At 41.2% G+C, this 27,661-nt stretch overlaps 2 protein-coding genes across 4 annotated transcripts in view; one reads left to right on the top strand and one right to left on the bottom strand.

Annotated features, from left to right (window-relative positions):
- ARG2 (arginase 2) overlaps positions 1-20,926 on the top strand; it is an 89,122-nt gene extending 68,196 nt beyond the window's left edge. Inside the window, exons 7-8 of the mRNA XM_069638986.1 lie at positions 9,978-10,114; positions 20,449-20,926. Of these exons, the coding sequence (XP_069495087.1) occupies positions 9,978-10,114; positions 20,449-20,654 (343 nt within the window). The 3' untranslated portion in view covers positions 20,655-20,926. The remainder of the gene's footprint in view (positions 1-9,977; positions 10,115-20,448) is intronic.
- Positions 20,927-20,933: 7 nt separating this feature from the next.
- Positions 20,934-27,661, bottom strand: part of VTI1B (vesicle transport through interaction with t-SNAREs 1B) — a 507,368-nt gene continuing 500,640 nt past the window's right edge. For all 3 annotated transcript variants that reach the window (XR_011283964.1, XR_011283963.1, XM_069638987.1), the window contains one exon: positions 20,934-21,305. Coding sequence is in view for 1 of the 3 variants with exons in the window: in XM_069638987.1 (XP_069495088.1) it covers positions 21,209-21,305 (97 nt within the window). In the remaining 2 variants the exon portion in view is untranslated. The remainder of the gene's footprint in view (positions 21,306-27,661) is intronic.

The raw sequence follows: 27,661 nt of genomic DNA, 5'->3' as shown, positions 1-27,661 counted from the left end.
TTCTTAAATCACTCAACATCAGATATGGTCTGTTAGACCCAGCAAGAATGATTATCACCATTCCCGACGGTCCCACTAAAGAATTCTCAAATCCAGACAAACTCTATAACTAACTCTAAGCTTTACAATCTACTCCGATGGATAAATCCTCTCCAAAACCTATGGCTAAACCTTCATCAGATTCACAAATTCCCATATCAACCATCAGAATTCCCAAGAACCAGCATATAAAGTTACTCCCAAACGTAGTAGATCAACTGTGTTAATTCCATTGGAGATTCCTACCACCTCCAGTCAACTCAGAGACAACTCTAGATCTCCAATAAAGTTATCAGATCCTTCCTTCACTCCCTTACAAACTTGATTGCTTTGCCATCTCTATCTTGATGTGATTGTTTTATCATATTTCTCACCTTATTTAGTATGATCCCTCATTTAGAATGTGCTAAACCTCTGGTGTGTTTAAATCGCTTATCTCCCATAGTTATTCTCTCCTTTGTGCTCACCTCTCTTAGCTATGCTTATTCCATTTTCACTTTCGACATCCCTTATGCAACCAGTATGCATCTTTTCTTTAACTTATCTCATCTCCATTCTTTTGTCATTACTTATTCATTTATATCATCCCTTATTCATCACTTCTTTTATATATTTTCTTATTTTGTCGTCTTTCCTCCCTTTTTATTTTTACCCTTATATTCCAAGTTCCCAATCTATATTCCATTGGTTTGTTGCTATATCCAAAATTGTACTGAAGGAGTACTTTTTATGATTATATTCTAGCCTTATATATTACTACAGTTAAGAGTTTTTAATATTTTCTAATGTCTATTAAACTCACTACTTGGAATGTTAAAGGGCTAGGCCACCCTATCAAGCGTAATAAGATTATTTCCCTATTAACTAAGAAAAAATCTGATATTGTTTGCCTTCAGGAAACTCATTTATTTTCAGATAAGGAGAATCAGAAGATCAATGACTTTTTTTTGCAAATGCCTTAAATCAAGAAAGCCATAGTATCTATTTTAATCAATAAGCGTTTACATTTTACTTTGGTTAATTTAGAACAAGATCCATAATGCAGATGGATCATTGTAGAAGCTGTCATTAATAATCTTCCCACCACTATTATCAATATTTATGACCCCAGTGCCCCTAATCCTTTTTGGTCCACCCTCCTTATTAAACTGGCACAGAAGACTTCGGACATTCTAATCATATGTAGTGATGATGAATCAGATTGTTGATTTTGAACTTGATCGAAAATTCTTGTCAAATTTTTTAATTCTAAATCCTGTTTCAGCTTCTTAAATTTAATACAAAATCTAAATGTAATTGATTTGTGCCATTTCTGTCATCCTGATTCATCCGACTTAACATTTTATTCCTCTCTTCACCAATCCTTCTCTAGACTTGATTACATTTTTGTTAATTCATCATTAGCTGCTTCTATTTTAAACTCTGAAATTGATCCCATAACTATCTCCGATCACGCCCCTGTCTCCACTGTTCTTGAATGGACTCCTATCAATACATTTTCACCTAGATGGAGATTAAATACATTCCTTTTGAATGACCAATCCTTTATTGATAAAACCAACTACTTCATTAAATAATTTTTCTTTAACAATCTCCCTGAACATACATCAATACACAACAACTGGGATGTTTTTGTAGCCATCAAAAAGAGACAATCTGAATCTGCTCATAATTCGCTCTTAGCTTCACTTAACGAGCTTGAGAAATCATACTATGCAAATCCTGATCCCCCTATTTTGAAAACCCTGATGACCAAAAGCCTTGAATGTAATAAAATCTGTACGGACAAAGTTGCTAATTCCATTCTTAGATCCAAAACAAAATTTTATAATAATTCCAACAAAGCTAGTAAATTTTAGCATTGTATCTTAACAAAAAAGAAAAATCTCTTATTACCCATATAATTTCTCCTGAAGATACCAGGTTAACTGGACATAAATGCTGCAATCCTTCATTTTTACTCTGAATTATATTTCAGATGATTCCGCCATTGACAATGAAAATATTAAATCTTTCCTCCACACTAACAAAAAGTCTAATATTTCTGACATATGTATTTTTCCTCCCTTGACTCACCTATTTCTATCTCTGAAACTAACTGGCCATTCTTGATCTTAAACCTAACAAAGCCCCTTGCCCTGATGGATTTACTCTAGATTTCTACAAAACCTTTATTGACTCTATTGCTCGTAGACTTATATTCCCATTTTGTCACAGTAGGACAAAGCCCTGGATCATTTAGTGAAGCCCTCCTTATTCTTATTCCCAAGCCAGACAAAGATATTTCAATTATCAAAAATTACCAACCCATTTCTCTTATTAATTCGGACTCAAAAATGTATGCAAAAATTCTTGCTAACCGTTTAGAAACCTTCCTCCCTAAGATCATACACCCTGATCAATATAGGTTTAATAAAGGGAGTCTTGACTCATCCCAAACTATTTAACATTCTAGGACATTCCCAACTTTCAAGTGATCTTATGGCCCTAGATGCAGAAAAAAGCATTAGACCGCGTATCCTGGTCTTTCATGTTTCATTCACCAGCCTGGCATGGTCGCCCTCCTCAATTCATCAATCTAGTTACAATTCTATACTCCCCTCCTACCAATCGGATCCTTATTAACAATTCCCTGTCCTCATTTAAAATTGGAAGAGGTACTTGGTCAAGGATGTCCTTTATCCCCCTTATTGTTCAATCTCGCCTTGGAACCCCTTCTTCAGAACATCAGAATAAACTCATGCATTAAAGGATTCTCTATAAACAATATAGAAGGCAAACTTTCGGCTTACACAGATGATATGCTAATCTATCTTTCTGACCCTGCTTCTTCAATATCGCATCTAATTTCCACTATTAACGACTACTCTGGCTACAAATTAAACTTTGAAAATCAGAAATATTGCCCCTCACTTATGCTTGCAATACTGCCCTTTATCTGGTCTATCATGGCAACAACCTCATATCAAATACGTAGGACTTTTAATTGCTAAAGACATTTATACCACTATCAATCTTAACACTAATTATGTAATTGAAAAAGTCCCTCAATCGACTGAAAGATGGTTGCCTCCGTTTCTCTCGCAGTGGGATGGTCTAGATACTATCAAAATGATGATTAGTCTTATATTCGCTTTCCATGATTCCCACTCCAATTCCTCCTTTTACAAAAGAATTGTCTCATTACATTTGTTTGGAACCATAAAACTCCTCGCATCACATCTAACAAACTAAAACTTCCTAAATCCTATGGAGGAGTTAAATTCCAACTTTATCATAAAGCTTTTGTTCTAAAACAACTTGCTACCTTTAAATATTATGAGCCCTATCTTGATAAAGCTCCTATCTGGATCAATAGTGAAGCTAGCATTTTCTCCCCACTCTCCTTCTCATTTTCTAATCACATCTTCTTAGCCCAATATTTCTTCTTATCCATCACTTCACTTTTTTAAGATCATTTGAAATAAACTCCCTGCTAATTCCTTCAATAAAATCAATCCTGAAGACTTTTTATTATGGTTTAATAAACACAACTCCACTAAATCTAATCTTTTGACTATATACAGATGGTACACCAGAGGGATTAAATTCATTAAACAATTATTTCAAAACTCAGTAGCAATTCCTTTCCTGATGATTTGTTCACAATACAATATTCCTACTTCCGATCTTTGCTTTTACACTTCCGTAATGAAATCTGTCACAAAATTCCTCTCTACCTTTAAGCAGAAATACCCTTCTCCTTTTTTAAATCTTTTAATTAACAATCCCTCTGTTAATGCTCTATTCATTTCTAAATGAACCCCTCTCCTCTATTTTACTTAATCTTAGTACTATTAGACAGTGGGAAATAGATTGGAACCTTCAACCATCCCAAGATAATTGTACAAACATTTGGAAATTATGTCAATCCACCTCTCCTGCTCACCAAAACTCATTTTTTTATTCTTCACCAAGCTTTTCTCGCTCCTTCCCGTATTGCTGAAAATATTGTTGGCGTGTCTAACATATGTCGGTCTTGTCTTGAATCAAATGCAGATTTCACTCATTTAATCTTCAATTGTAAATATGTTCATACTTTTTGGTCTAAAGTTTGGTTACAAATGCAATGAATCTTTCTTCTAAAAGAAGCTTTAACACTTGCTAATCTTATGGTTGGTCCTATAATCAATCAGATTAAAAGTCAAATTGACTCACCTTCACTATTTAGCTTGTTTATAAACATTGCATTTCATAACATTACATGCAATTGGAAAAATACTGCCAACCTTTGATACAATCTTTGGTGGAACTCTACCTGCTCTATACATCGAATAGAACAATGTCATGCCTCATTATTTGATTATATGCATACATTTAATAGACAATGGAATAGATTTACACAGTACTTGAATACTCAGGTTTAATACATATAAGTTATATTGTAATCACCTCCCTTTCCCTCCTGTTTCATGTCTGGTCTCAGTATTTAAGTTCCCCTTAATTTTTTATTATCTTAATTTTATTTTAATCATTTACCATAGAAAGTCAAATGTATCTTTGACATCAGTTATGCTTATTTCAATGTACAAGTTTTGAATCTATGAAGGTATCTAATTACCTAAAATCTAACTTTGCTTGTAATTTTTGCCTTTATCTAATATTAATAAAAATATTTTAACAGGAAGAATTAAAGTCTATTGCACGCTACGTTGTATACCACCAATACCTTGGGCAGAAGTCCATGTTACCTTACTGGTACACAAAAGGATCTATTGAGACATCAATCAAAGATTTATATAAGCAGCCACCATATTGTAATGCTTTTTTATCCAAAATTACGTTTATATGTGTTAACCAGAATAAAACTAGAAGAGACTAACGATTCCCAACAAAGTGAACACTCCATTTTCTTAGGAGTGCTTAATATTGTTATACGCAACAGGTATTCCCAAGAAGTGTTTGCCATATTCATCTTTAATATCCTGCCTTATGATGGTGAAGATGAGTCACCTGTTTTTAGAAATTCTGTGATCAAATGAATCAAGGCAGCTAGAGTCGGTTCAATCCCCTATTAGATGGGGGAGTTTACAGAGGAACAAACCATACTTTTCATTTGCTGGGGCGTCTCGTCTTCTCTTTCTCTGATGATTTTCCTAAGTTGTTTGTCAATCAATGTCCCTAAGTTTCTTAAAGTCAGAAGAGGCATTTGGAAATCCCATTAACCTGGTAATTTTCCTATACACGAGGAGGATGGTTTGAACCAATTTGTAAAAAATAAAAAACATTTCTTACAAACTGTCAAATCATGTGTTGAATAACACCCATAAAGCATAAAAAGAACAGTTTAATTTGAAAAGAGGCCTAGTTTAGTCTTTTTTTTAAATCTCTGCTGATTCATTGGAAACAGAATTGACAGACAAGGTGGGTGGAGTGCATTGTGGATGCTGGTGGCCTTACAATAGCAATTTGGTGGACAAGTCTTGTGTGAGGCGGGCACCGCTTATGTTCGAGTAATTTGTTCCAAGTAAATTATCTCTTGATAGTGAAGTTGAAGGCGTCATCCAATAACTGTGACGTACACAATGTCACAGAAAGAAACAGGCAGAAATTGCTCGGTGGAAAATCCACTGAGCTTGGAGACGCCTATTTTGTAGTGAATACTACTTCAGAGTTGGTGTTACAAATAGATCAAATTTGTGGTAGTAGTTATGCAGTCAATCAACAAGGAAAACAGATTGACATAAACACGTACTTAAAGTTCAATCACTTTGTAATTTAGTTTCCAGATTGTAGTGTTCAATCATTTAACCAGCAGAGGCCCTTGCCGATGCATTTCGGACTATGTCCTTCTTCAGGGCGGGCTGTTGCCTGGTTACATGGCCTCCGGATATTAGCCCTGTGCAAGCAGCGCTCTCCTTTGCAGCACAATGCAATGCTGGCGGGCAGTGAGGCGGAGCTCAGATACTGCACAGAACCACCTCTCTATGCTTGCGTTTGCCCCCAGAAGAAGGACATCGTCCAAAATGCTCTCCTGCATCGATAACCAAGGCAGGGAGGAGCGATTGCTGCTGTAGTACTGTCCTTGGCTCCTACAACAAAGCAGTGCCAGAAAAGTCAGCACAGTGAGTCAGAAAGACTGATACCAAACCAGCTTGTGTTTGAACCAAGGTTGCAAGCAGCAACATTGTATGAAGAAATCCAAAGAGGACAGTGTGTGAAACGCATTTGATGAGCGATGCAAATATAATTGGAAACCAAAGGAGTGAATGAACTTTGGCAGGCCAAGTGAGATACTGTATACAGAGGGTTCGGGCGCCACGTGGGTGCTCATTCGAAGGTCTCTGTTAGGTATCCAACTATTGTAAAACGGAAGTTTGTATCGAAGTGGTCCTGCAAGGTTAAATCCTGTGCACATTCGATAGTCTTCAATAAACCAAGGTGAACTACAATTGGTCCGAGCCCAGCTGAGGGAGACTTATTGGAAAAAGGATCTGAGACCAGCTGAGGGGGATCCGGGGTGAACCATGAGTCACCAGAAACACAAATATTCTCCTAACTTGGTAAAAAAGTGAAATGTGAGCCCAGAAGAGGGGCGATCTGCAGCAAAGATCAAAAAATAACAGGGATCTGAGCCAGGAAGAGAGGTGTCCAGGGTGAACCACCCAAAATGAATATTTGTAAGAAGAAAAGAACTGTGTATCTTATTTTTTTGTACATTAGGCCCTCTGAATGAAGAGACTTTGATGAGGAGACTTGGGCGCAGAAAGCCCCGTTGCTGAAAATAGAACTGTATTCTCGTGCCGAAGAAGCCAGAGTGTGTGCTTTGCTAGAGTGAACTGCATTGCCGTGCTGAAAACCTGGGGAAGGGAGGCCAACGGCCCAAACATCCCGACATATCATTTTGTGAACACTTCTTTCTTTTTCATGAACATTACCCTCACACTATTTGTAAATTAGCGGTAAGGATTGGCAATAGATTGTTTAGTATAGGCTCTTTTATTTTGACAAGACTCCACTCGCACTGCATTATTATTTGATGGTCGTAGCTTGCTCCCATCTGTAGATTTAGGTTTAGATAGGCATTTATTACACCCTTGTGAATGTTCAATAAACAACCTTGAACTGTGGTCACTTGTGTCCGTCTTACTGTTGATACCATGCCTTCCTACCAAAGAGCAGTAACACTGCTTAAAGGTACAGTGACAGAACGATCTGCAGAGACACTGCCACCAGAGCCGCTCCGGCTCCACTTACCCAGCGCAGAACTCTGCCTACAGTTGCCAAGAATCGAAAATGGTGGACTGGCCTTGTATAGGCTCAGTCCAGGAACTGTGTGAGGCCTACATTAGTAAAATAGGAACAACTGATGAATCATTTAGGAGCCCGACAATCGTGCAAATGTGCAGGTCCTCGCAGGGAACCTCACCATAGAGGATTGGAACATGGCATATGAAAGGAATCCCAAGAAGCATATAGGCATGGGTATCTGTAAAAGGAGACAGTGAGAGTTTGGAAGCAGCCATAGAAAGGAGGCCGCAGTCCTAGAAGAGGTTGGAGGTGACAGATGGAGAAGCGGTGGTAGTGGAGAGAATGTTCTAAGGAAGTGGTGGTGACATGAGGAGTGAAGGAGGTGGAAAAAGTACAATCTAGGAAGCTGTAGGAATCATGTTCTTTGCTATGGGTGTGTTAGTGAGGCAGGGGAGGAATGAGCACATGGAAAAGCATCAAGGTGGTGTGACTCGAGCTAGATAATAACGAGGGAGAACAGACATCACAGAAATGTCAACAACCGAACATTGGGGCATCAAGCAGTAAAGTGAAATTTTGCTTCATACCAAGACCCCGGGCAGGGAGATGGTCAGGAGCCTAGAAGCTTGCCTTGCTTTTGGTGGGGAGCTGGGAACAGTGCAACCACCAATAGAGTGAGCCCAACAACGTGGGTTGGGCCAAGTTACAAACTACATGACAACTGAAGGAATACTGAAAAGGCAACTGTTTGCTCAGAAGACTGTGCGACTCCAGGGAGAAACCTTTGAAAGACAATGGGCCTCATCGCGAGTTGGGTAGTATTACCGCTGTGATACCACCGTGGCTATTAGCACTGGATCACAGGTTTGGCAGAACGGTAATCCCCCATTCCCCATTGGGCCCATTCGGGAGGTCTCCATTCCCCATTGGGTCCAATGGGGACATTTCGGCCACACATCAGCGGTATTACCGCACAGTAATTGCGCCGGAAATCAGCAAATTCCTGGCGGATTTACTCCCAGCTCAGACCCTCAAATGCAGCGGTAATAGCATTACCGCTGCATTTAAGGGTTACCGCCAAACTCGTGAGGAGGCTGAATGACATTTGACACCAAGATCTTAGAGCAATCAGAGAGATAGCATTCTGTTCTGACCCATTGCACGATGTACAAGTTTGGCCACTTTTCTCTGAAGAAACCCAGTAAACTATTGATTTAGAAATGGATTGTTTGTGTCCTTTCTGGAGACTACCACTCAGGTGTGGGGGGCGGGAGGCAGCTATTTACGACTGGCTAGTAGCTTGCAACTTGACATTTGTACCCCTGGCTATAGAGTTTTTCTTGGAACTTACCCCTCATTTCTGTAAACAAAGGTCTTATTGGGTTGCCACCTGAATTAGGATTTTTTTCTTCCAACATTTTTCTCAACTCTCTCCATGCCATGCTGAAATAACACACATGCTCGGAGACCACCTGGAATTCAATTCAGTAAGGCTTTTGGATCCATAAAGAGGCTCATTACCTTTGTTGGCCCTAAACCATGGAAGAGAGTTTTCCATACATGGTCATGCAGTTGGACTGAGGCAGCGTCAGTAGCTTTTCAAAAACCCTTTACTGTGAAGCAGAACTGGGTAAAGTCTTGCACGCTTTAAAAAACACACAGTTGATCTTTGTTTGGCTAGATTACAGTGAAACATATTTGTTTACTAAGCCCTAGGCATTTAAATAGCTGTCACCCCCCAGGTCATCTATTCTTGATATCATTACATTACTATACAGAAAGGGAAGTAAAAGTGAATATGTCACCCACAGTCCAATAAACTCCTAGAGTTGATGACTCACCTGCCGTTCTACAACGCTAGTCTATACAAAACTTGAAAAGGATCTCATCTGAAAGGTATGCCAAGCAAATGTATTGAGGGTTAACAGTTGGGACATCAATAGCTTTCTCATTGCTCTTAAAATGTCATAGTCCAAAACCCGGCCACGCAGGACATTCCGTTGGTGTTAAGGTGGGGGCAGGGAGGTGATACCTAGTACAGGAGTTACTATGCTGCGTTCTACTGTGCAAATCCATCTTGATTTGTTTGCCAACACAGTTCCCAAGGTCCCTACACATGCTGCTTGATTTACAATCTCTGGACCTTCAGATAGAGACTCGCTTCAGTCGGCAAAGACAGCTCGCCATGCAAACAAAATCACAGTGACTAGTGTGTCCATTACTTTTTTTTTTCAAAGCAGCCTATGCAGTCTTCCGAATTAATCCTCTGCAGTCTGGATTAATTAATCAGTTTTGGCACTTGACGTCCTGCAGTTATGAAAAATAAAAAGGTAATACTTTTGTGAGAGAAGACACCTATGCTCCAACTGGCTAGAGATAAGGGCTACAGCAACAAGTAATCTCTGCCTGTCAGCAACTATTAACCTGCATCTCTTTTTTTGGCCAAACCATTAACATAAAATCCATAATAAACAGTAACTTTACAAAGATCCTTGCTATTGAATTTGCTTAACTATGTATTACAAGCTACTTGCTTATCTATGCATTACAAGCAATAAATGCAATTTCTTAGGAAGGAAATGATATTCAGTACTATATGTAAACGATGTGAAACATTCAAAAAATTGCTGCTTGGGAACAAACATTGTTAATTGTCTAGAAAAACAAGTCCCAACAAAAAATCTAAATACAGTGTTTTTGTTTTGCAGAAGGAAACGGCCAATTCATCTAAGCTTTGATATCGATGCATTTGATCCTACACTGGCTCCAGCAACCGGGACTCCAGTTCTGGGTGGATTAACATATAGGGAAGGCGTGTACATTACAGAAGAAATACACAACACAGGTAAAATACTTCTTGACTGCTTTCCCTGTATAGGGAAATAGTTAAGAATATGAGAAAGATGCACATGCAGAAGAACTGGTATACGCAGAACTAATTTGTTAATCTAATAAAACAAACACCTTTTTAAAACGGAGCAAAGGCCGCGGTCTCTCAGCCACAGAATCACATTTTAGGATTTGTATTAGTAGGGGAAGTGTTTGGCAAATAGGCTACGTTTTCATGTCTCAGTTGGTGGACTGGACTATAGGGAACTCTGGAGACATCCTGGTGAGCCTCTGCACCATGGGCCTCTTTCGTGTGGTTACTCTGGTTTTCTCCATCTTTTTCTCTTCCATGCAAACTGCCCTTTTCGTTCCATCTCTCCGTCACATCCCCTTTGAAATGTTCTTATGAGAGAACCACAATCCCTAGTTAGAGGACTTGGGTTTGTTTGCACGTTGGAAAATGGAACAAATACAAAACATTTACAGGGCCACTTTTGGTTCTATGTGCAGCTTTTCAATAAGATTCATGTTAGACTGGGGACTGCAATGAATTTGGGATCAGTGACTGGCTTCAAAGATGTGAAAGCTCATTTGATAATCTGCACTTGCGCTGGAACACTTCTGGAAATCTAAACAGCTATCTGGCACCTGAAGAGCTTATGTCAATGTTGTACCACAAGGTCACAAAAATAATAAATGCGGTTTTTGAATACACTCCTAATGGAGTGACAGATGTCGCAGCCATTTCTATCCTCGTCTCCAAATCCCAAGGCTGTCTAAATGAGTATACACGGTTCAATATTTACAAACGCTTTAATGCTAGGCTGAGTGTTGCAGGACCTGAATTGAGCACCTAGCCCACTGTGCACTATGTATTCAGTCATTCACATATTCAGACCTTTTATTGTAGACTAACTTGTCAAATATAGCGATTTGTGGTAATTCGCAAAATTGTGATTATTATGCAAAGCAACGAGGTACACTCACTGGTGTTACTTGTCCACTTCCATTTTTTCATAGGGGTATTCCATAGAGTTGAGTAGGAAAAAATGTACAGGATTATTCTAGGTATTGAGAAATAAGGTTTGTTCAGTGGGACAAGTACAATGCTCTTCTTATGATTCTTCATACATAAGCAGTGATCATTGTACAGTACAATTATATTTCTTTTTTTTAAATTAGCTTATTTTGTGGAGGGAAAAAAACAACATTGTCTCGGAAAGGTTAACAGATTAAAACATTCAATTTCTTCTGTGAGCACCAAGTCAATGGTTAATTGACACAGAGTATGGGAGAGAGAGACACAGACCCCTGGGAGGGACAAAGGGAAAGACACACAGAAGGGAATGCTGGGACATGGTAGCAAGAGACACATGCACAAATTTAGAGAAAAAGTCATACCGCTCAGACTCAGAGAAAGAGAGAAACAGACCACAGAGCACACCTGAGAATGTGACTCTCGCCAGGAGAGTGTATTAATAGAGATTTTTCTTTGAGAGAACAATGAGTGATGCAGTGTTCTTTCCAACCGGAGTGGAAGCCTGATGAGACAGAGAAACAAAGCCATGATGAGGTGGGTGGGTGTGTGTGGCTAGAGTGCTTGTTCCATTCTTCAAACATTCATATAATTGTTGGTGGCAGATCCTCACAACACATTAGATCAGCCCCCAGACATTGATAGTTTGAGGACACCAGAACCAATGAAAACGGAGTGTTTGGATAATAGTTGGTATTTTTTGTACCGTAGACCATGTGAAATCCAATGGAGATTAAGTTCCTTTAGTTTCCACTTTGGAAAAAGACATTTCGAATGGATTGTGTCCTCCCATGTAGTCCTCATCTTTTATATTCAAGTCTGCTTGCAGCATGCTTCGGATTTCTTTTTCATAGGGTTGAGCATCGTGCAGCGTTGAATCTAGGTCCTCGACGGCCTCTGTAGCGTCCTTCGTGGCTTCGATGCGGATTATATATTGGCACGTGCACTGACAGTTACCTCAGTTCTGTTTTTTTCCGCATTGCTGCGTGCTTCGGAGCTACTCGCCTCAGCGATAAAACTTTTTCTTACTTTGAGAAATCACTTTCACACTGAAGACAGGCTTCAAGCTGTGTTTGGACTGTGGGGGCAAACCCGATTACAGATCTGCACTGTGTTTGTCTGTGCTGCTTGGGATCAGAACACAAGGTCGATGACTGTGGCTCATGTCAGTCGATGACGGTTAAGGCCCTGAGAGAAAGGAAGGGGAAACCAGATGCAGGTAAGCCCTCTCCCAAATCCCCAGCCCTTACGACTTTGAAGAGGAAATCTTCCTCTGATTCGAAAGATGTCTGTCCTGTTAAAAATTCTAAACATAAGCGTTCGAAGTCCGGTTCACGACGCTCGTCATCCTCTTCCCATAGAAAGGGTAAGAAACGGCATTGCAGGTCCTAGTCGTTGCCGTCATCTTCCTCTTCTGAAAGAGTTGGTTGCCCAAAAAAGAACTTGACTCCGGCAGAGTTAGAGAAATTCTGCTTAATGTTGTTAGACATTTTCAAAAGGCACACTCCTCCGGGTGTTCCTCTAAAAGGAGTCAGAGAAAAGTGTCCACCCTCAGCATCTATTGACATCGGTAGGGAGTTTGGGGTGTACCCTTCCCACGAGCCTAAGAAGAGAGGTTCCTCGACATAAATCGAAGGAATCTTTGACACACAAGAAAAAGCCTGTGTCTGTTATCTCGAAACATTCACTATCGGCATCGAACCCTTCTTCAAAGGATTAAATGTTTGTCACATGAACCTTCGAGGCATATCATTCATATTGAGCCTTTAAAGCAACATAAGGTGTCGAAGAAACCATCCAAACCGTCAACGTCTTTGACCTCATCAGAACATTCTTCACTCTCGAAGATTGTAAAATGTATTTCTGAGCCTAAATTGTTCCAACCCATTCCAAGACCTGATATCTTTAGCGAAATGGGTTCGATCTTTGAAGATGATGAGAAGGAAGAGAATCAACCCCCTTTTGGGTATGAATATGGAACCCTAAATGTTGCAGAGGAATTAATATCAGAGGAATCTAAGATGCAGAATCTCATCGATACATTATTGTAAACCAGTAGTTGGGACACATCACCAGAGACAGACTTTGGTAATGCTGAGAATAGCTGGTTACACTAATCCTTCTTACGGAATGGTTATTGGTGAAGTGGCTGAATATCTGGGATGAGCAGACCTGCAGCCCCTGTGGAAAGTGATGATCTAACCGACATACTAGACAGTGGACCAATTAGGGAAGCTGTACTGCCATTCCATGCAGCCTGAGGGTAAAGATAATGGAAAACTGGTTGAAACCAGATTCTATACCATCTGTTAATAAGTTACTGACAAAGAAATACAAGACTGTTTCAGTGGACCCTCCATTTCTGAACAGGCACCCAACATCTGAAAGTTTAGTGGTTCAAGCAGCAACAGACTGTTCAAAGGCTGCAGCATATCCTTCTGCTCCGGCAGATAAGGAGGATAGGAGAATTGACTCTTTGGCTAAAAGAGTTTTTATTGCAGGAAGTAAGGCATTACAATCTGCCAATGCTACCAGTCATTTGCGAAATACACCCATATCCTTTGGGGTGTGGCTGCTCTATCAGCAGAGCACATACCAGAGGGAGAAGAGACAGAAGGCTTTTTAAGCATGACAAGATGGCAAGGATGCCATGAGACAATTCCTGCAATCTAGTTTAGATACGGTGGACTCGACCAGTAGAGCCATGGCTGGCAGCAATGTACTTAGATGCATGTCCTGGCTGAGAAAGTCTGGATTTTCGGCAGACATCCAGGCACGTCTTTTATATATGCCGCTTGAAGGTACTTCTCTTTTTGGTGAGAAGGCTGATAGCAGTCTAGAAAAACTGCAAGCTTCCAGAGCTGCAGCTAAATCTTTGGGGCAGTGATAAGACAACCTCAATCTACAGGTCAAGGATGCAGAGGTCGTTCTTTTCGTTTCTATTCAATTTCTAGAGGAAAAGGCCAGTTTGCACAAAGAGGTCAAAGAAGACCCCACCGTGGAAGAGTTAGAGGAGGAAAGACTCCCCGTTCAGCACCTGCAGAGTTACTTTCAGCTGCAGGTGGAAAAGCAAAATGATTCCTTCAACCACAAAACTGTGGTAGGGGCAGACTGTCTTAACATGTCCAGAGTTGGCGAAGCATAACTTCGGATGCAAGGGTCCTACAAACAGTAGCAGACGGATACAATCTCCTATTCCTGAAAAGACCTCCAAAGAGCGAGATCAACCTTGGTTCCAGGACCGCGCCTCCAAAATGAGATTTTCACCCTTTTGGAGAAAGTTGTGATAGAATTGGTGCCTGTACCAGAGAGGTACGGATTGGTTGGTGTCACTGGAGCTTCAAGATGCTTACTTTCATGTGCTCATACATCAGAAGCACCGAAAGTTCCTGAGGTTTGCGGTTGGCGGTTCTCTTTATCAGTTAGGAGTTCTGCCATTCGGGCTCACCTCTGCCCGCGGGTTTTCACCAAGCTTATGGCAGTGGTGGTGGCAAATATGAGGGGGGTGCGGGGGGATTCACATCTACCCCTACCTAGACAACTGGTTGATCAGGGCTGTTTCTCCGGAACAGTGTCTGGATCATGTCAGGCGGACCTGCCGCTTCCACAAGCTGCGCTTCTACCTGAACTTCAAGAAGTCCCATTAGACACCCTCTCAGAAGCTTACATTTATTGGAGCAGTCCTGGATTCAGCCTTGGGAAAACCTTTGCCACCCGAGTTAAGGGCTCAATATCTTTTGCAGATGGTCAAAACATTTCAGAGTGCCCAATGTCTTCCGGCCTACGACTGTCTAAGGTTGCTCAGCCTCATGGCATCCTGCATTTATCTGCTGCCAGAAGCCCATCTGAGAATGAGATCTTTTCAGTGGCCTCTCAGATCCCAATGGTCTCAATTCCCTGGCAAAATGACAGACCTTCTTCAGGTCCCGACAAAGGTCGCATAGGATCTCCTGTGGTGGGCCCGCCGAAGGAATGTGATGAGGAGAACATATTTTTGGCAACCATGGCCGGAGACGACAGTTGTGACAGACGCTTCCCTCTCAGGATTGGGAGCACACATGAGAGCTTTCAATAAGCGGACACTGATCTCATTCGGAGTTCAAACTCCATATCAACCTTTTGGAGCGGAGGCAATCTGACTAGCACTGATGGCCTTCCTGCCCTCGATACAGGGAAAACGTGTCCTAATAATGACAGACAACACAGTGGCCATGCATTACCTCAACAAGAGAGGGGGTGTAGGGTCACTGCCCCTGTGCAGAGAGGCAATGCTGCACTGGTTCTGGGCACCGATAGAAGGAATAACTCTTCTGGCAGTTCATCTAGCCAGAGAAAAGAGCACAGCAGTGGACGCTCTGAGCAGGCAGAGCACGATCTCCCACAAATGGGAACTAGCTCAGGAAGTCTTTCAAGAGATCTTTGCCCTTTGGGGAACCCCTCAAGTGGATCTGTTCGTGACCAGTGTCAACCGGAAGTGCGAGCTGTTCTGCTCCAGGGAATTTCCCCAAAGAGGTGCTCTAGGGGACGCGTTCGTAGTGGACTAGGAATTTCCACTCCTGTACGCGTTTCCGCCAGTCCCCGTCATTCCTCATGTAATACAGAGGTTGAGAAAGTTCAGGAAAGCAATGATCCTCATTGCCCTGGATTGGGCCAGGAGAACATGGTATCCGGACCTTCTGGAAATGGCCCTCTGCTCTCCAATTAGTCTTCCCCAAAGAGAGGACCTACTCTCACAAGAGGGAGGTCACATTCTTCACCCAAAGATCAGGACTCTCAATCTTCACGCCTGGTATCTGAAAGGGTGAGATATAAGGATTGGGACCTTCTGGAAGACGTAATGGAAGTGTTGCTTTCGGCGAGAAGACCAGCAACTAAATCCCTGTACCGCGGCCGTTGGAATACATTTCGCAGCTGGTGCAGGGAAAAGAAACTAGAACCTTTCTTATGTAAACTTCCCCACTTCATTTGAGCCATTCTGGGTTGCAAGTTGCCACAGTGAAGGGTAATTTAGCGGCCCTTTCAATTTTCAAAAGATCTCCGGATGAGGGATCATATTTCAAAGTACTGATTGTGACAATTTCTGAAAATGTGTTACGCCTACTCCCTTCATTGTGCCATCATGGTATCTAAACCTGGTACTAAGAGGTTTTATGGGAGCTCCCTTTGAGCCCTTACATGCGTGCCCTTTAAGGATGCTCACCATAAAAACTGCCTTTTTTAGTGGCTATCACATCTACCCGTAGGGTAAGTGAGTTTCAGGCTCTGTCTTCAAACAATCTTTCACAACCTTTTCCAAGGATAAGGTCGTTTTGAGGGTTAAGTCATTTTTCTTGTCGAAGGTTGTGTTAAAATTTCATTTGGCACAACGTATTGCACTACCATCATTTAGACCCAAAGAGGGGTTCTAAGTTTCTATATCGCAAGCAGGGGTCAAGTCCTGAAGAATTTAAGTGGGGGGACTCATCAACAAACGCAATGGGATGTGACATCGCCAGAAATTTGCATATCAAGGTGAAATATGCACATTTAATTAAGTTGGCTTTGCATAACCACCCAAATTGAACAGGACGAATCGCATTTGCCTTTCATAAAATCAACACACACAAAACCAAGACAGGATATTTTCTTTGAATAGTGTTTTTGAAAACGTTAAAAGGTGTGCATGTTCTAAACTCCAAGAACCAATACAAATGTTTTCCCTGGGACTTGCAGTACCGAAATGAGATATTTCACCTTTAGTTGTTTGTTATTTTTCATCAGGTTATATAGTGCAGTGGTGAAGTGTCCGGCCTGCAAACCTGATGACTGTGGTTTGATCCCTGAGGTTGGCTTTAATTCATAAATTCAAAGAGGACATCCAATGTTTCTCTTTTAGCTAGGGGGGTTGGGGGGGGGGACTGAGTACACCCTCAGAATAAAGTACCCTCGACTTGAGCCCTGATCACATGGACTGCAAATATTCACCAAGATGATTACCTTTTTATTGGTTATGCTGGTCATAGGTTAGGATTAACTGTCACAAAACAAACCATCTCTAGATGGATTGAGATGTGCATAAATGAGTGTTACTCATTGGCTGGCAAAGATTCACCCCGTTGGTCTAAGGGCGCATTCTAACAGAGGAGTGGCTACTTCTTCGGCTCTTGAGAGGTGTACCATTGAGGGACATTTTCAGTGCAGCAACATGGAAGTCCCTGCACACATTTAGTAGATTGTACTGTGTAGATTCTTTTTAACGAGAGGAAGCCAAATTTGGCAAAGCGGTCATCCACAACAGTAGCAAAAATTCCTGGCACCCTCCGTCAAAAACTCGAACTGCTTTCAAAGATGAGAAATACATGGGAGGAACATCCAGTCGAAGAACGTTACCAGGGGTAAGTAACTTGTTCTTCTCTCTAGCAGCGAGGGCAGTTTTGGCTTACCTTATTTTTGAAGACTCTCCACAGAATAGAGAATTAATTCACACATGTACATGCATATCACTTGCTTTCGTTCTGCCACCATGACCGCCTAATTTTTCAAATATGGAGTCCATCATGCCCTGTGCTACAAGCCTTAGGAGCTGTGTATTTACATCAATAATAATATGTAAAGTGTCCAAAATTCAAACAAACACATTTACAAAAATCAGAAAACTCGGTGGAAATTACAAAGAGGTCCGAAAATCGTAACATTCTAAAAAAAATAGCGTTAAACATCAGGAGGTAACAAAACACTGAAATGGGAAAGAAAGGAGAAAATAAATAAAACACATTCAAACTGGCCTTTTAAAGTGTGACCTCCAGGAAACACGTTTCACCCACAACACAAATAAATGCAATGAGCACAAGTATCTGTGTGGATGTTCTCACTTTTGAAGCGGGAAATCTTGTTTTGATGTATGAATGTGATTTTTTAAAATGTATGTACATGAGCTCTGCCATCGGAGTTGACACACCATGTTACAGTAAAGGTACACTGAGCAGAAGTTCCCAACTCTCGCTATAAGAAGCACACACATTCATCAACCAATGCTTATTGGACTAGCATGGACAAAGTACATCTGTCCCAGTTTTTTCAACCAACAGACCACTGAGAGAAAGCCACTTAGAGGAGAAGAGGAATGTTAGGGGTGGGAGCTGTCGAGAACCACCAGGTGAAGCTTCCAGCAAAGTGATGCAAGTCCTGCGGTGGTATATGGGGAGTCCACCAGCCTTCCCTACTCTAGCAAGGAGGACACATCAGAAGCCAATATTGTACATGCTATTTAAATGACAATGCAAAAACCCCATACTGGAAATACCAAGGACACAGTAAGTGCATCAGAGACACTAGTCAAATTGTACATTAACACAAGCCTGCTCGCACAGAAACTTAGTTAACTGTTCAAGACCCCATAACAAAGAGGTGATGAGAAACTGCTCCCTGCTAGGTAAAGGGAGATTGTGGGTGGCCTATGCAAAAGCAATAAGAGCAAACGTTTACCAGCAAAAGAGACGATAATTCCAGAGTGTCACCATAAAGGCTTGACCTGATGTAAACAATGTGGCTGCCCCTTTTAAGCCCTTGGCCCATGTAGCTCAGTACTTTAGCACACACAGCTAACAAGGAGATTTGACGCACGACCGGTAGGAAAATGAGAAAGGAAATATCTGAAGTGGGGTGGGTCGTCCAAGTCCTGACATACCATCTAGCAAAGAATTAAGGCGAACAGGGGCTAGCCAATCACAGGTGGTCCTACTGGGGAACTTGAGCTCATGGAGGCACTATAAAAAGAGGCAGAAAAAAGATGAGCGCTGAAGGTGTTAAGGAAATGTTCCAGAGAATGTGTATACTGACAGATTGAGAGGGGGAGTGGGAAGCAGATGAAGGAACCATATAACCTGGTCCCTGACAGACATAAGGCAACCGCTATAGCCCAGATCCTGGTGGGGTCTTGAGACCACCAGTGTTTTTGCGAAGATGCATCTATAGCCTGCTGGTGGCAGGAGCCCGACATGTGCTGGTACCTAGAGAAACTGATTATTGGTGTCAAGCCCAGGTGGGTGACCATTGGCTGGTGAATGAGAATAGTTTCAGTCTGAGAAGCACCTGAGCCAGTGGAGGCAAAGAAAATAAGTAATTCCTGCTGGTAATGGTGTCTCTCCCTTAAGGCCAGGAGGAATCATAAGTTCAAGCTGGAAGGCATATGATTTGTCTATCAATGGAGCCCAGAAAAGGGGCTTGAGGACAACCTGCTCAACAAGCGGGGCACCTGTCAAAAAAGGAGCATGCTGTGCACTTTAAATACTGTGAGTGAACTGAAGGCGGACCCACCAGGTGCAGTAACTCTGGCTCCTGATATTTAGATTAGGGCTTTCTACCTGGACAGTAGGCATGCTTAGTATAGACCCCGGTACTTGGTTTAGATACTACTCCTGTCGACAACATTAACTAAAGGTTTCCACATCTTGTGGTTTATATTACTCAGATCCTCCAACCCTTGTCCCTAACCTCTGTGCCCCGGGAGGGGGCGGGGATTGAGGTTGGGGGGGGGGGGGGGTGGAGGATTGTGAACTTTGCCAGAGGGACATGCTAGATCTAAAGTCACGAGAAGACCCTCATTGTTGGTTTATTCCACTCCTATTCACTGTTTGCAGTATGCCACCGAATGGGCCATCCTATTTTGCTGAATTCCTTCAAGCCAGCCCTTCCTATGCCCATATGAAAGCTGAATTTCGATACACACTACTATTAGCTTCTATGGCCCCAAACACAAAATTGTTAGCCATCTGCTTGCTGACTGTCAAAAGCAAAATATGCTCAAATTGGAATCTAACCGTATTACGGTCATTTCATACTATTAACATGCTGGGGCCTGACTCCTTTCACTGATTTACCATGCCTATTTTGCTCATCATGACAACTTATTTTGCAAAAATAATTCTGCTATGGAAGTAATTCACTTTTAGGTGGTAGTCTCCTTTATGGATCTGGGGCGTGACTGCATGTGCTGACTCGCCCCAGGCCCCCCCCTCACCACTCCACTTTCAATGGGGGGGAGGGGAGGTAATCCACTTTCTTCTCATACAACCTTGTATGGGGGCCACCCTACCCATCCAAATCCCCATTTACCATGCTGGTTCCTGTGCCCAGTATTATACAAGTTGCTGGGCTGTGCTTGCCATGGTGGCAAGTCACTGCATGTGGCTGCCTGGGCAGATGTGCTGTTTTTTACATTGTTGGTCTTCTACTCTGCTTCCACTAACAAGGTCCACACTACCTGTCATTCTCCACTTTTTTGATTCACCAAAGCAGTTATAAAGGTGCTGACCATATTTGATTTTCTTCCACAGGTATGCTGTCCGCTGTAGATCTGGTAGAAGTAAACCCTCTGCTTGGAACCTCAGCAGAAGAAGTGAACGCCACTGCCAGCTTGGCCGTAGATGTCATTGCCTCATGTCTCGGCCAAACGAGGGAAGGTGCACATACAGTGATTGATGAACTTCCAACGCCCAATGCAACATATGAGTCAGACAGCGAGGAGCAAGTGAGGATTTAGAAACCGGGTGGTACTTCGTTAACCCCTCGTCCATTCCAGATCGGCGATAGCACTTAAACATATTTATTAAAATTGGCTGTGTCAATACTGGTTGAAGAGAACGTTGTGCGTTCTCCATTACTGCTGTTTTTTAACAAAATAGACTTAGTACTGTAGAAACTTTGGTGACCAATAACTGCTGTATGTGAGGATTGTAGTCATGTCAATTAGCGGTACTGTATTGTTGAACGCTAGGACTATTTAAATGAGTAATAAAACATGAATTTATACAACTGTTGGTAATTTTACCGTAAGCTTATATTTGAAAAGCTACAATTGGCACAAGTTGCTTGTTTACAAAGAACAATCCATTATTTCCAGCCTGGTTCAAAGTCTGACCTTCATGAAAGGTCCACATAAATAGGCAAATTGTCTGTTCTCCCCTTTGGAGATTCACTGGTGACGTTCAGTCTCCTCTTCACAAAGTGACTTCTAACCTGGCACAAGGCCCACTGTAAAGTGTCCATAAGGGCATCATGATGAAAATATAGCACAAATGATTTTGTGGCACGAAGTCAATGCTTGCTGAAGAACTTGTAATAGACAACACCTCCGAGGATGGCCAGCTCCAGGATGATGATAACCGAGAGAAGCAGTTTGTTGGTCATGAGCCTAGAAATAGAAACAGATTCATGAAAATGAATGTGTTAACAAATGAATTTAAACTTCTCTTAAACAGCATTGAACAAGCAGTAGAAAATAAATTACATTGAGGAAATGCATGCCAATAACACAAACAAATGATTTCCATAAGATATTGAATACAAGGATCATGACTTTTTAAAATTCAATTAAAAACGCAAATTCTGCCTTCAAATTCCAACTGTTTTACAAGACCAATAAGGTAGGTTGTGACACAGACTTCAATTCGTGAAATCCGAAGATTAACATTTCCGAGAGTGTTTAGCAATCTTTCAAAATCCCCCGGCTGCTTCAGTGATGGGTTTGTTCACATTCTATAATCACATTACCCACAGCTGAGCTTGCCTCTAGGAAATGTGGTACCTTATTAGGACCTAGAATGGAAACTAATTGGTGTATGAACAGGGATCTAGCAAAGGTACCTGCAATACATTGCTGTATGATGGAAAGGCTGTCCTTGGTGTTTCCTTCCACAATATCGTACATGATTTAGACAAACTGTATGTGCAGATGAGTATTCTATATCACTGGTGATGTGAGCCATGCACTCACGTGTATAACCCGGATTTGTAAACCAGGGTTAATTTTGAGACCACCAAATGTGAATTTGATACTAAGCAAGTTGGACTAGCGCTTCATCTCTTGTTATTCTAAACCAAGGGCATTAACTACTACACCTCGAACCCACTATAGTACATGGATTTGATTTGCTCATTTAGTTTTCAATTCTATTCCATAAAACATTTCCCAATTATCTCTCTTTGGCTGAAGATCATTGCCAAGTCATAAATAGGTACGTGCGTGTGTACACTGGCAAACCTGCTCTCCCTCGTTGGTTAGGATAGGCTGCACCAAAGGTAGACCTAGGAAAGCTATTCTCAAAGAAGAATGATCACTGTTTAAAAGTTACATGCAACCTCAAGAGAATGCGGAGACAATTGCGCGCGCAATAATTGGCTCTAAAATAGAATATTGTTGTAGCCGCCTAGCAGAGGCCAGTAAAGCAACTCTTAACAGACTCCAAGGGACTCAAAATGGCGCAGTGAGAGTGGTAACAGGACTCTCGTCACGCTCTCATGTAACAGAATCTCGTCAGGCCCTTAACTGGCTTCCCGTTGAGGCGCGCATTACCTTCAGGTTGCTCGTGATTATCTTCAAGTGCTGATGGGGACCATGCCAGCATGCCTACAAAAGCACATATTGAAGAAAAAAAAAACAGCTATAGAAACTAATCTTCATTATGGAACGCCTTGCCTATATCATTGAGAAGCTCCCTATCCTTGAGCATGTTTAAAAAAGAGCTCAAGACCTGGCTGTTCCGTTAGGCACGCTTTGTATTTCTTGGGTTCGGGCTGGGTCTTTGACCCTACCTGCCACCTGCTATCGGTCCGTGAATCTTTCATGTCCAGTATGTCTTGTCTGCGCCCTCACACCTGTGGGTTTATGGCTGCGTGTTATAAATAAAATAAAGTAAAACCCCCCCCAATATCTGTTGTTGTGTGCCCCCATGAAGCTTCTTTTGCCAATTGTCATTTTTGGTTATGTCAAATTCGATGTTCCCTTTTAATGAGAATTGGCTACATTTGGCTTTCATTTTTTCTTTTCTTTAATGAGAATTCTTCTTTTGCCTGTTTTTAAAATGTGGGGGGGTTCACCTCTCCCCACAATCCTCTGTCCAACCTTTCAACAGCCCTCCACTTCTCCCCATTTTACACCCGTAACCCCCCCCTTTTCCCACTTTTTTTATACCCTTTCCTAAATTGCCAATGCAGTCCCCATGTTGATATTTTTCGTCGACGGTGGGGTCAAGAGGCTGGATTCTCAATCGAATTTCTGAATTGGTGACTGTACACAGATTTCTCTTTGGTGATTTATGAAATGAACTTAAAATAGCTTCATTAACAGCATTCATAGACCAAAGCATATATGTAAATAATATCCTATGGCCTAAATCCATATCAATCCTTCATACTTTTTCATATTCTCTCATTGCCAACATGTATTTTCGGGATATCCGTGATATTTTCGAGGAAAAAAAAACAAATTGAGAAATTACCTTATTTTATTAGACTGAAAAACACCTTATTTATCAAGAGGCTGGATTCTCAATCGAATTTCTGAATTGGTGACTGTACACAGATTTCTCTTTGGTGATTTATGGGTCAGGTGGATGCACCTTTTTTCTTTACATTTTGGTTCCTTCGCTGCATGAAATTTACAACCTGGCCCAAGAAATGCACCCATTTTCTTGCAGACACTACTTGGCAGTTCACCCGCACTGAGCCTATGTGAGCTCTTTCAGAAATGTTCATCCTATTTCTGCATCAGGATAGCACCAAGGCCGTGGTGAACTCACCTACTCTCAATGTTCAAGAGGTGTATGGTTTCAAAGACAAAAGTCTCTTATCATAGGTGAAAAGTTGCCGCACATAGGTAAGGGCAATTCAATACTGGGATCAGGATTCAAACTATCAAAATCTTTTGAGGATGTCACTACAGGATCCAGTGTCTCACAAGTCTAGGAGTGTTATCCCAGGCATCTACGTAAGTAGTCTCAGCAGCAAAAGCTTCCAATCCCCAAAACTGTGATTCCTATAGTACTGTACAACTTTTCTGGCTTAACATTCTAGTCAGTACTGTAGAGGGATATCCTGCTCCCGTCCACACAAGCCAGTGGTGTTCTAGCACCAATTAGGTAGGATTGGTGAACAAATCTGTTTTTGTGCATCTACAAGACTGCCACCAAAAATTAATTTGGAGGGTTGCTTTGAGGTACCCGTCTTTGTCAGGATTCAAAGTGCAAATTAGTTAAAAGCATCCTCACTGATGCAGATGATTAGAGCCAGTAGCATCTATTATCCCTTAGGCCAACGATGGACTGATGAAGACATGTTGTCTTATACCTTTTTGACACTTAAGCATCATTTTCAAAATGCTGTCTGCATTCTCCTGCACCTCATGATGAACCATTGCTTGTGACGTCGCTGAGACTGCCCATTCTCAGACAGTACCATCATTGGGCCCCACTCCTCCAGTAAGACCAAGGGTTGGCAACGATACAAATTCTGATCGGGAAGATGCTCGTCCTACTCGTTTTTTAGACTGGTTGCCACCAAAAAAAAAAACCTAGGTAGGCACTTCAGGAGTAGAACTATTTAGGCCTTCTCGGCACGGGTCCTCCTTTGTGGGAACGACCACTGTTTATCTGCTAACCTCTTACATCAGAGACATACATTTCTAATTATCTGGAACCTAAATCCAAGACCTTAAGAATGAGGCTTGTGCCGGTCCACAGGCAAATTGGTTGCAGCAGTTTTGGGTAAAGGACTGACTCTTGGGCCTCTCACAATGTTTGATAAAGATGCTAAATTCTGTGAAAGGCATATCTGAGCTGAAATGGATGTGCTTTTATAATAACATAATTTGGAGATCTTGGACATATTTGTACACTTATTAATGGAAGAGGTTTCTGAAGAATTTGCATTCAAGCTAGAAGAAGGGAGGACACTGATTTACAGCTATTGCAAGTTAAAAACTGTCAGTTTGAAAGACAAGCAATCCATTTTTATGCACTTCCTCCATGCACCAGGATCATTTGGATTGGCCTTCTGATGGCAACACGTTTTATTCTGTTCACTGATGAATTGGCAGACATTTAAAACTGGAATAGTGACAAATAATTCTTGGTGAGAATGCAACTATTCCTTCAAGACTTCCCATAAGCCATCTAATGCTTTAAAGCCTAGAAAACGTGACCATGATCAAGACCAGTAATAAAAAGAAAATGTGCCACTTGAAACTAAAATCATCTCACTTCAAGTAGCCTGTTATTAAGTCTCTCACTTTCATAAGGAAATGTTTGCTTCTTTTCACATCAAAGCACACTCATCCCCTTTGAGAGGTGGAGTATTGTCCTTCTGCCATCAAAAGACGTTAACCAGGTCTTAAGAGTTCTCAAAATGATCAGAGGCCCACTCTCTTGCTTGGCTACCAAGTCTCTCCATCTTTGCCTCCAAAAATAGCCATCTTTGCAACTTCTGCAGGAGTGCAATATTCAAACTCCAATAGTATAAAGCTGCGCTTATTACATCATAAGAGTCAGTGATTTTATTGCTGCCATTTTCTACTTAAGAGTGGAGGATTAAGACTCATTCTAAATCATTTTATGATCACAATCAGTTTCAAACTCTGGAGACATTCCATTTGGTAACAATGCCTTGGAGGCACAGCATGTAGGACACTGAATGGGTTCTCTGGATGTCAAGGATTCACATTTTCATGTTAAATTCTGCAGACGCACAAATCTTTCCTTTCGGATAAATAGTGATGTTTGCCAATTCTAATGTTTAACTTTTGGGTCAAAAGCAACTCAAAAAGAGCATTCATGAAAGTCATCTCTTGTGGAAGCCTAGCCTTTCCAGCAAGACATCAATAACTACCATTTGAACACACTGCTAATTTGGGCACATTCTCCTAATCAATCTTTATTGTAGCCAAAGATCGGGTGCAACACTTTAGTAGAGATAAAATGCTCTGTAAGTCAACGTTTTTTAGATTGCAGTATACAGGATTTCGTTTATTGTAGGAGCTCTTGACTGCAAAGAAGAAAGGCTTTTCCTCAAAGCGGGATTATAATGGTTCAGAATATTAACCATTTGTATTTTTTTTAAATACTACAAAAACAATGAGAACATTTTGATGCAAGAACTGTGATCCACGTTTTGGTAAATGAACTTAAAATAGCTTCATTAACAGCATTCATAGACCAAAGCATATATGTAAATAATATCCTATGGCCTAAATCCATATCAATCCTTCATACTTTTTCATATTCTCTCATTGCCAACATGTATTTTCGGGATATCTGTGATATTTTCGAGGGAAAAAAATACAAATTGAGAAATTACCTTATTTTATTAGACTGAAAAACGAACATTACTTTTTGCTTTTTAACTTGTTTTTTTATATAATTAAGGGGGGGCAGTCCCGCCCGCACCTCCCCACCTCTCAGCTCCCCTACCCTAACTTATACCCTTACCCCACCCTCCATCTATTATTTACCATAGATATACCAAGAAACCTACTACTTTCGGTCAAATAAATTAGGTCATTTCTCATTCTTTTTTTGTATTAGGTTATTTGTACGGATTCAGTATTTTCGAGCCCTTCATCAGAGCATTAGTCTCAGTGTTTTTAGTAACAGAGGTAGCCTTCCTCGAAAAAGAAGCATTGAGAACCAGTGTGTAAAGGGACGTCGGAGACCAACAAAGAGAATAAAACACATATTTAAGGATGGTTTATTATTGAATAAGGACCACAAACGTATATAGCTGCCATCGAAGAATGGATGTATGTTGGCACCTAGCGATTGACATATGTAATGATCATCTAAATAAGAGAGCAATGTTACTGCAATATTAACATTAGCTAACGAAGAAGGCAAAACTAGCATGAGAACGGTGCTAATGAAGCTATTTTGAGCAGAAAGATCAATAGATGGAGCAGAATCCTTACACCTAAAAGGTTCTGAGTTTTTTGTAGTTAGAAGCTAGGAGATAAAGGGGGAAGTGTCTCTGCCTTGGAGATAACCGACAACATTTTTGCATTTCAGTAACCCGGTGCAGAAAGCAGTTAACATTCTTCTCCAAAGTATACTAAGCAATTTTTAAATGCCTTCTTTTGCCACAGATGGGTGGTTTCCGAGTGCTTGGCCTTCATATTGTTCATCAATTGTGATGAAGCAGTATTTTCAGTGGGATATGTACTTCAGCTGGGATAAAACATCAGAGAACCAGTTCAAGAAGAAACAAACTCCTAGTCCCATTCAATCCACCCAATGGTGGTATGGCACGTAAACAAAACTCTTCTAAAAGAAAGTCTGTTCCATCCTCTCCGTTCTCAAATTTCAGGCATGACATACTCTCCATAGTATGGTTGGGAAGCGAATTCCCAGGATTCAAAGACTACATATCTCTGTAGCCCCATCTGCCCATAAACTTCTTAGACATTACATTTCTTTTTAGCAAAAAAATGTGTTTTCTGAACTTCAGGAGAACAAAGCTAGTGATAATAAACACCAGAACTAAAATGTTCCAACTAATCAAAATGAGATGGAACTCCTCCCTCTCGAATATACATTAAAAAAAAAAAAACCGAGTCCACAAAATTGGAAAAATTATCGCAAAAAAGATGCAGTTTTTTTTCTTGCGAATATTTCTACGGATACCTCCCTCTCCACTGCACAAGCTACAGAGATGCAAGGTTAGGCCTTTCAATATCATCGGTTGATTGAGCCCAAAGGCAACTTCCGGTAGATGCCCCAAGCG

This window comes from Ambystoma mexicanum, chromosome 14, assembly GCF_040938575.1.
Source record: "Ambystoma mexicanum isolate Mex_15411 chromosome 14, UKY_AmexF1_1, whole genome shotgun sequence".
In the NCBI taxonomy this organism is placed as follows: Eukaryota; Metazoa; Chordata; class Amphibia; order Caudata; family Ambystomatidae; genus Ambystoma; species Ambystoma mexicanum.
The sequence above is the reverse complement of the archived record's forward strand: the minus strand, read 5'-3'. Positions and strand labels throughout refer to the sequence as shown.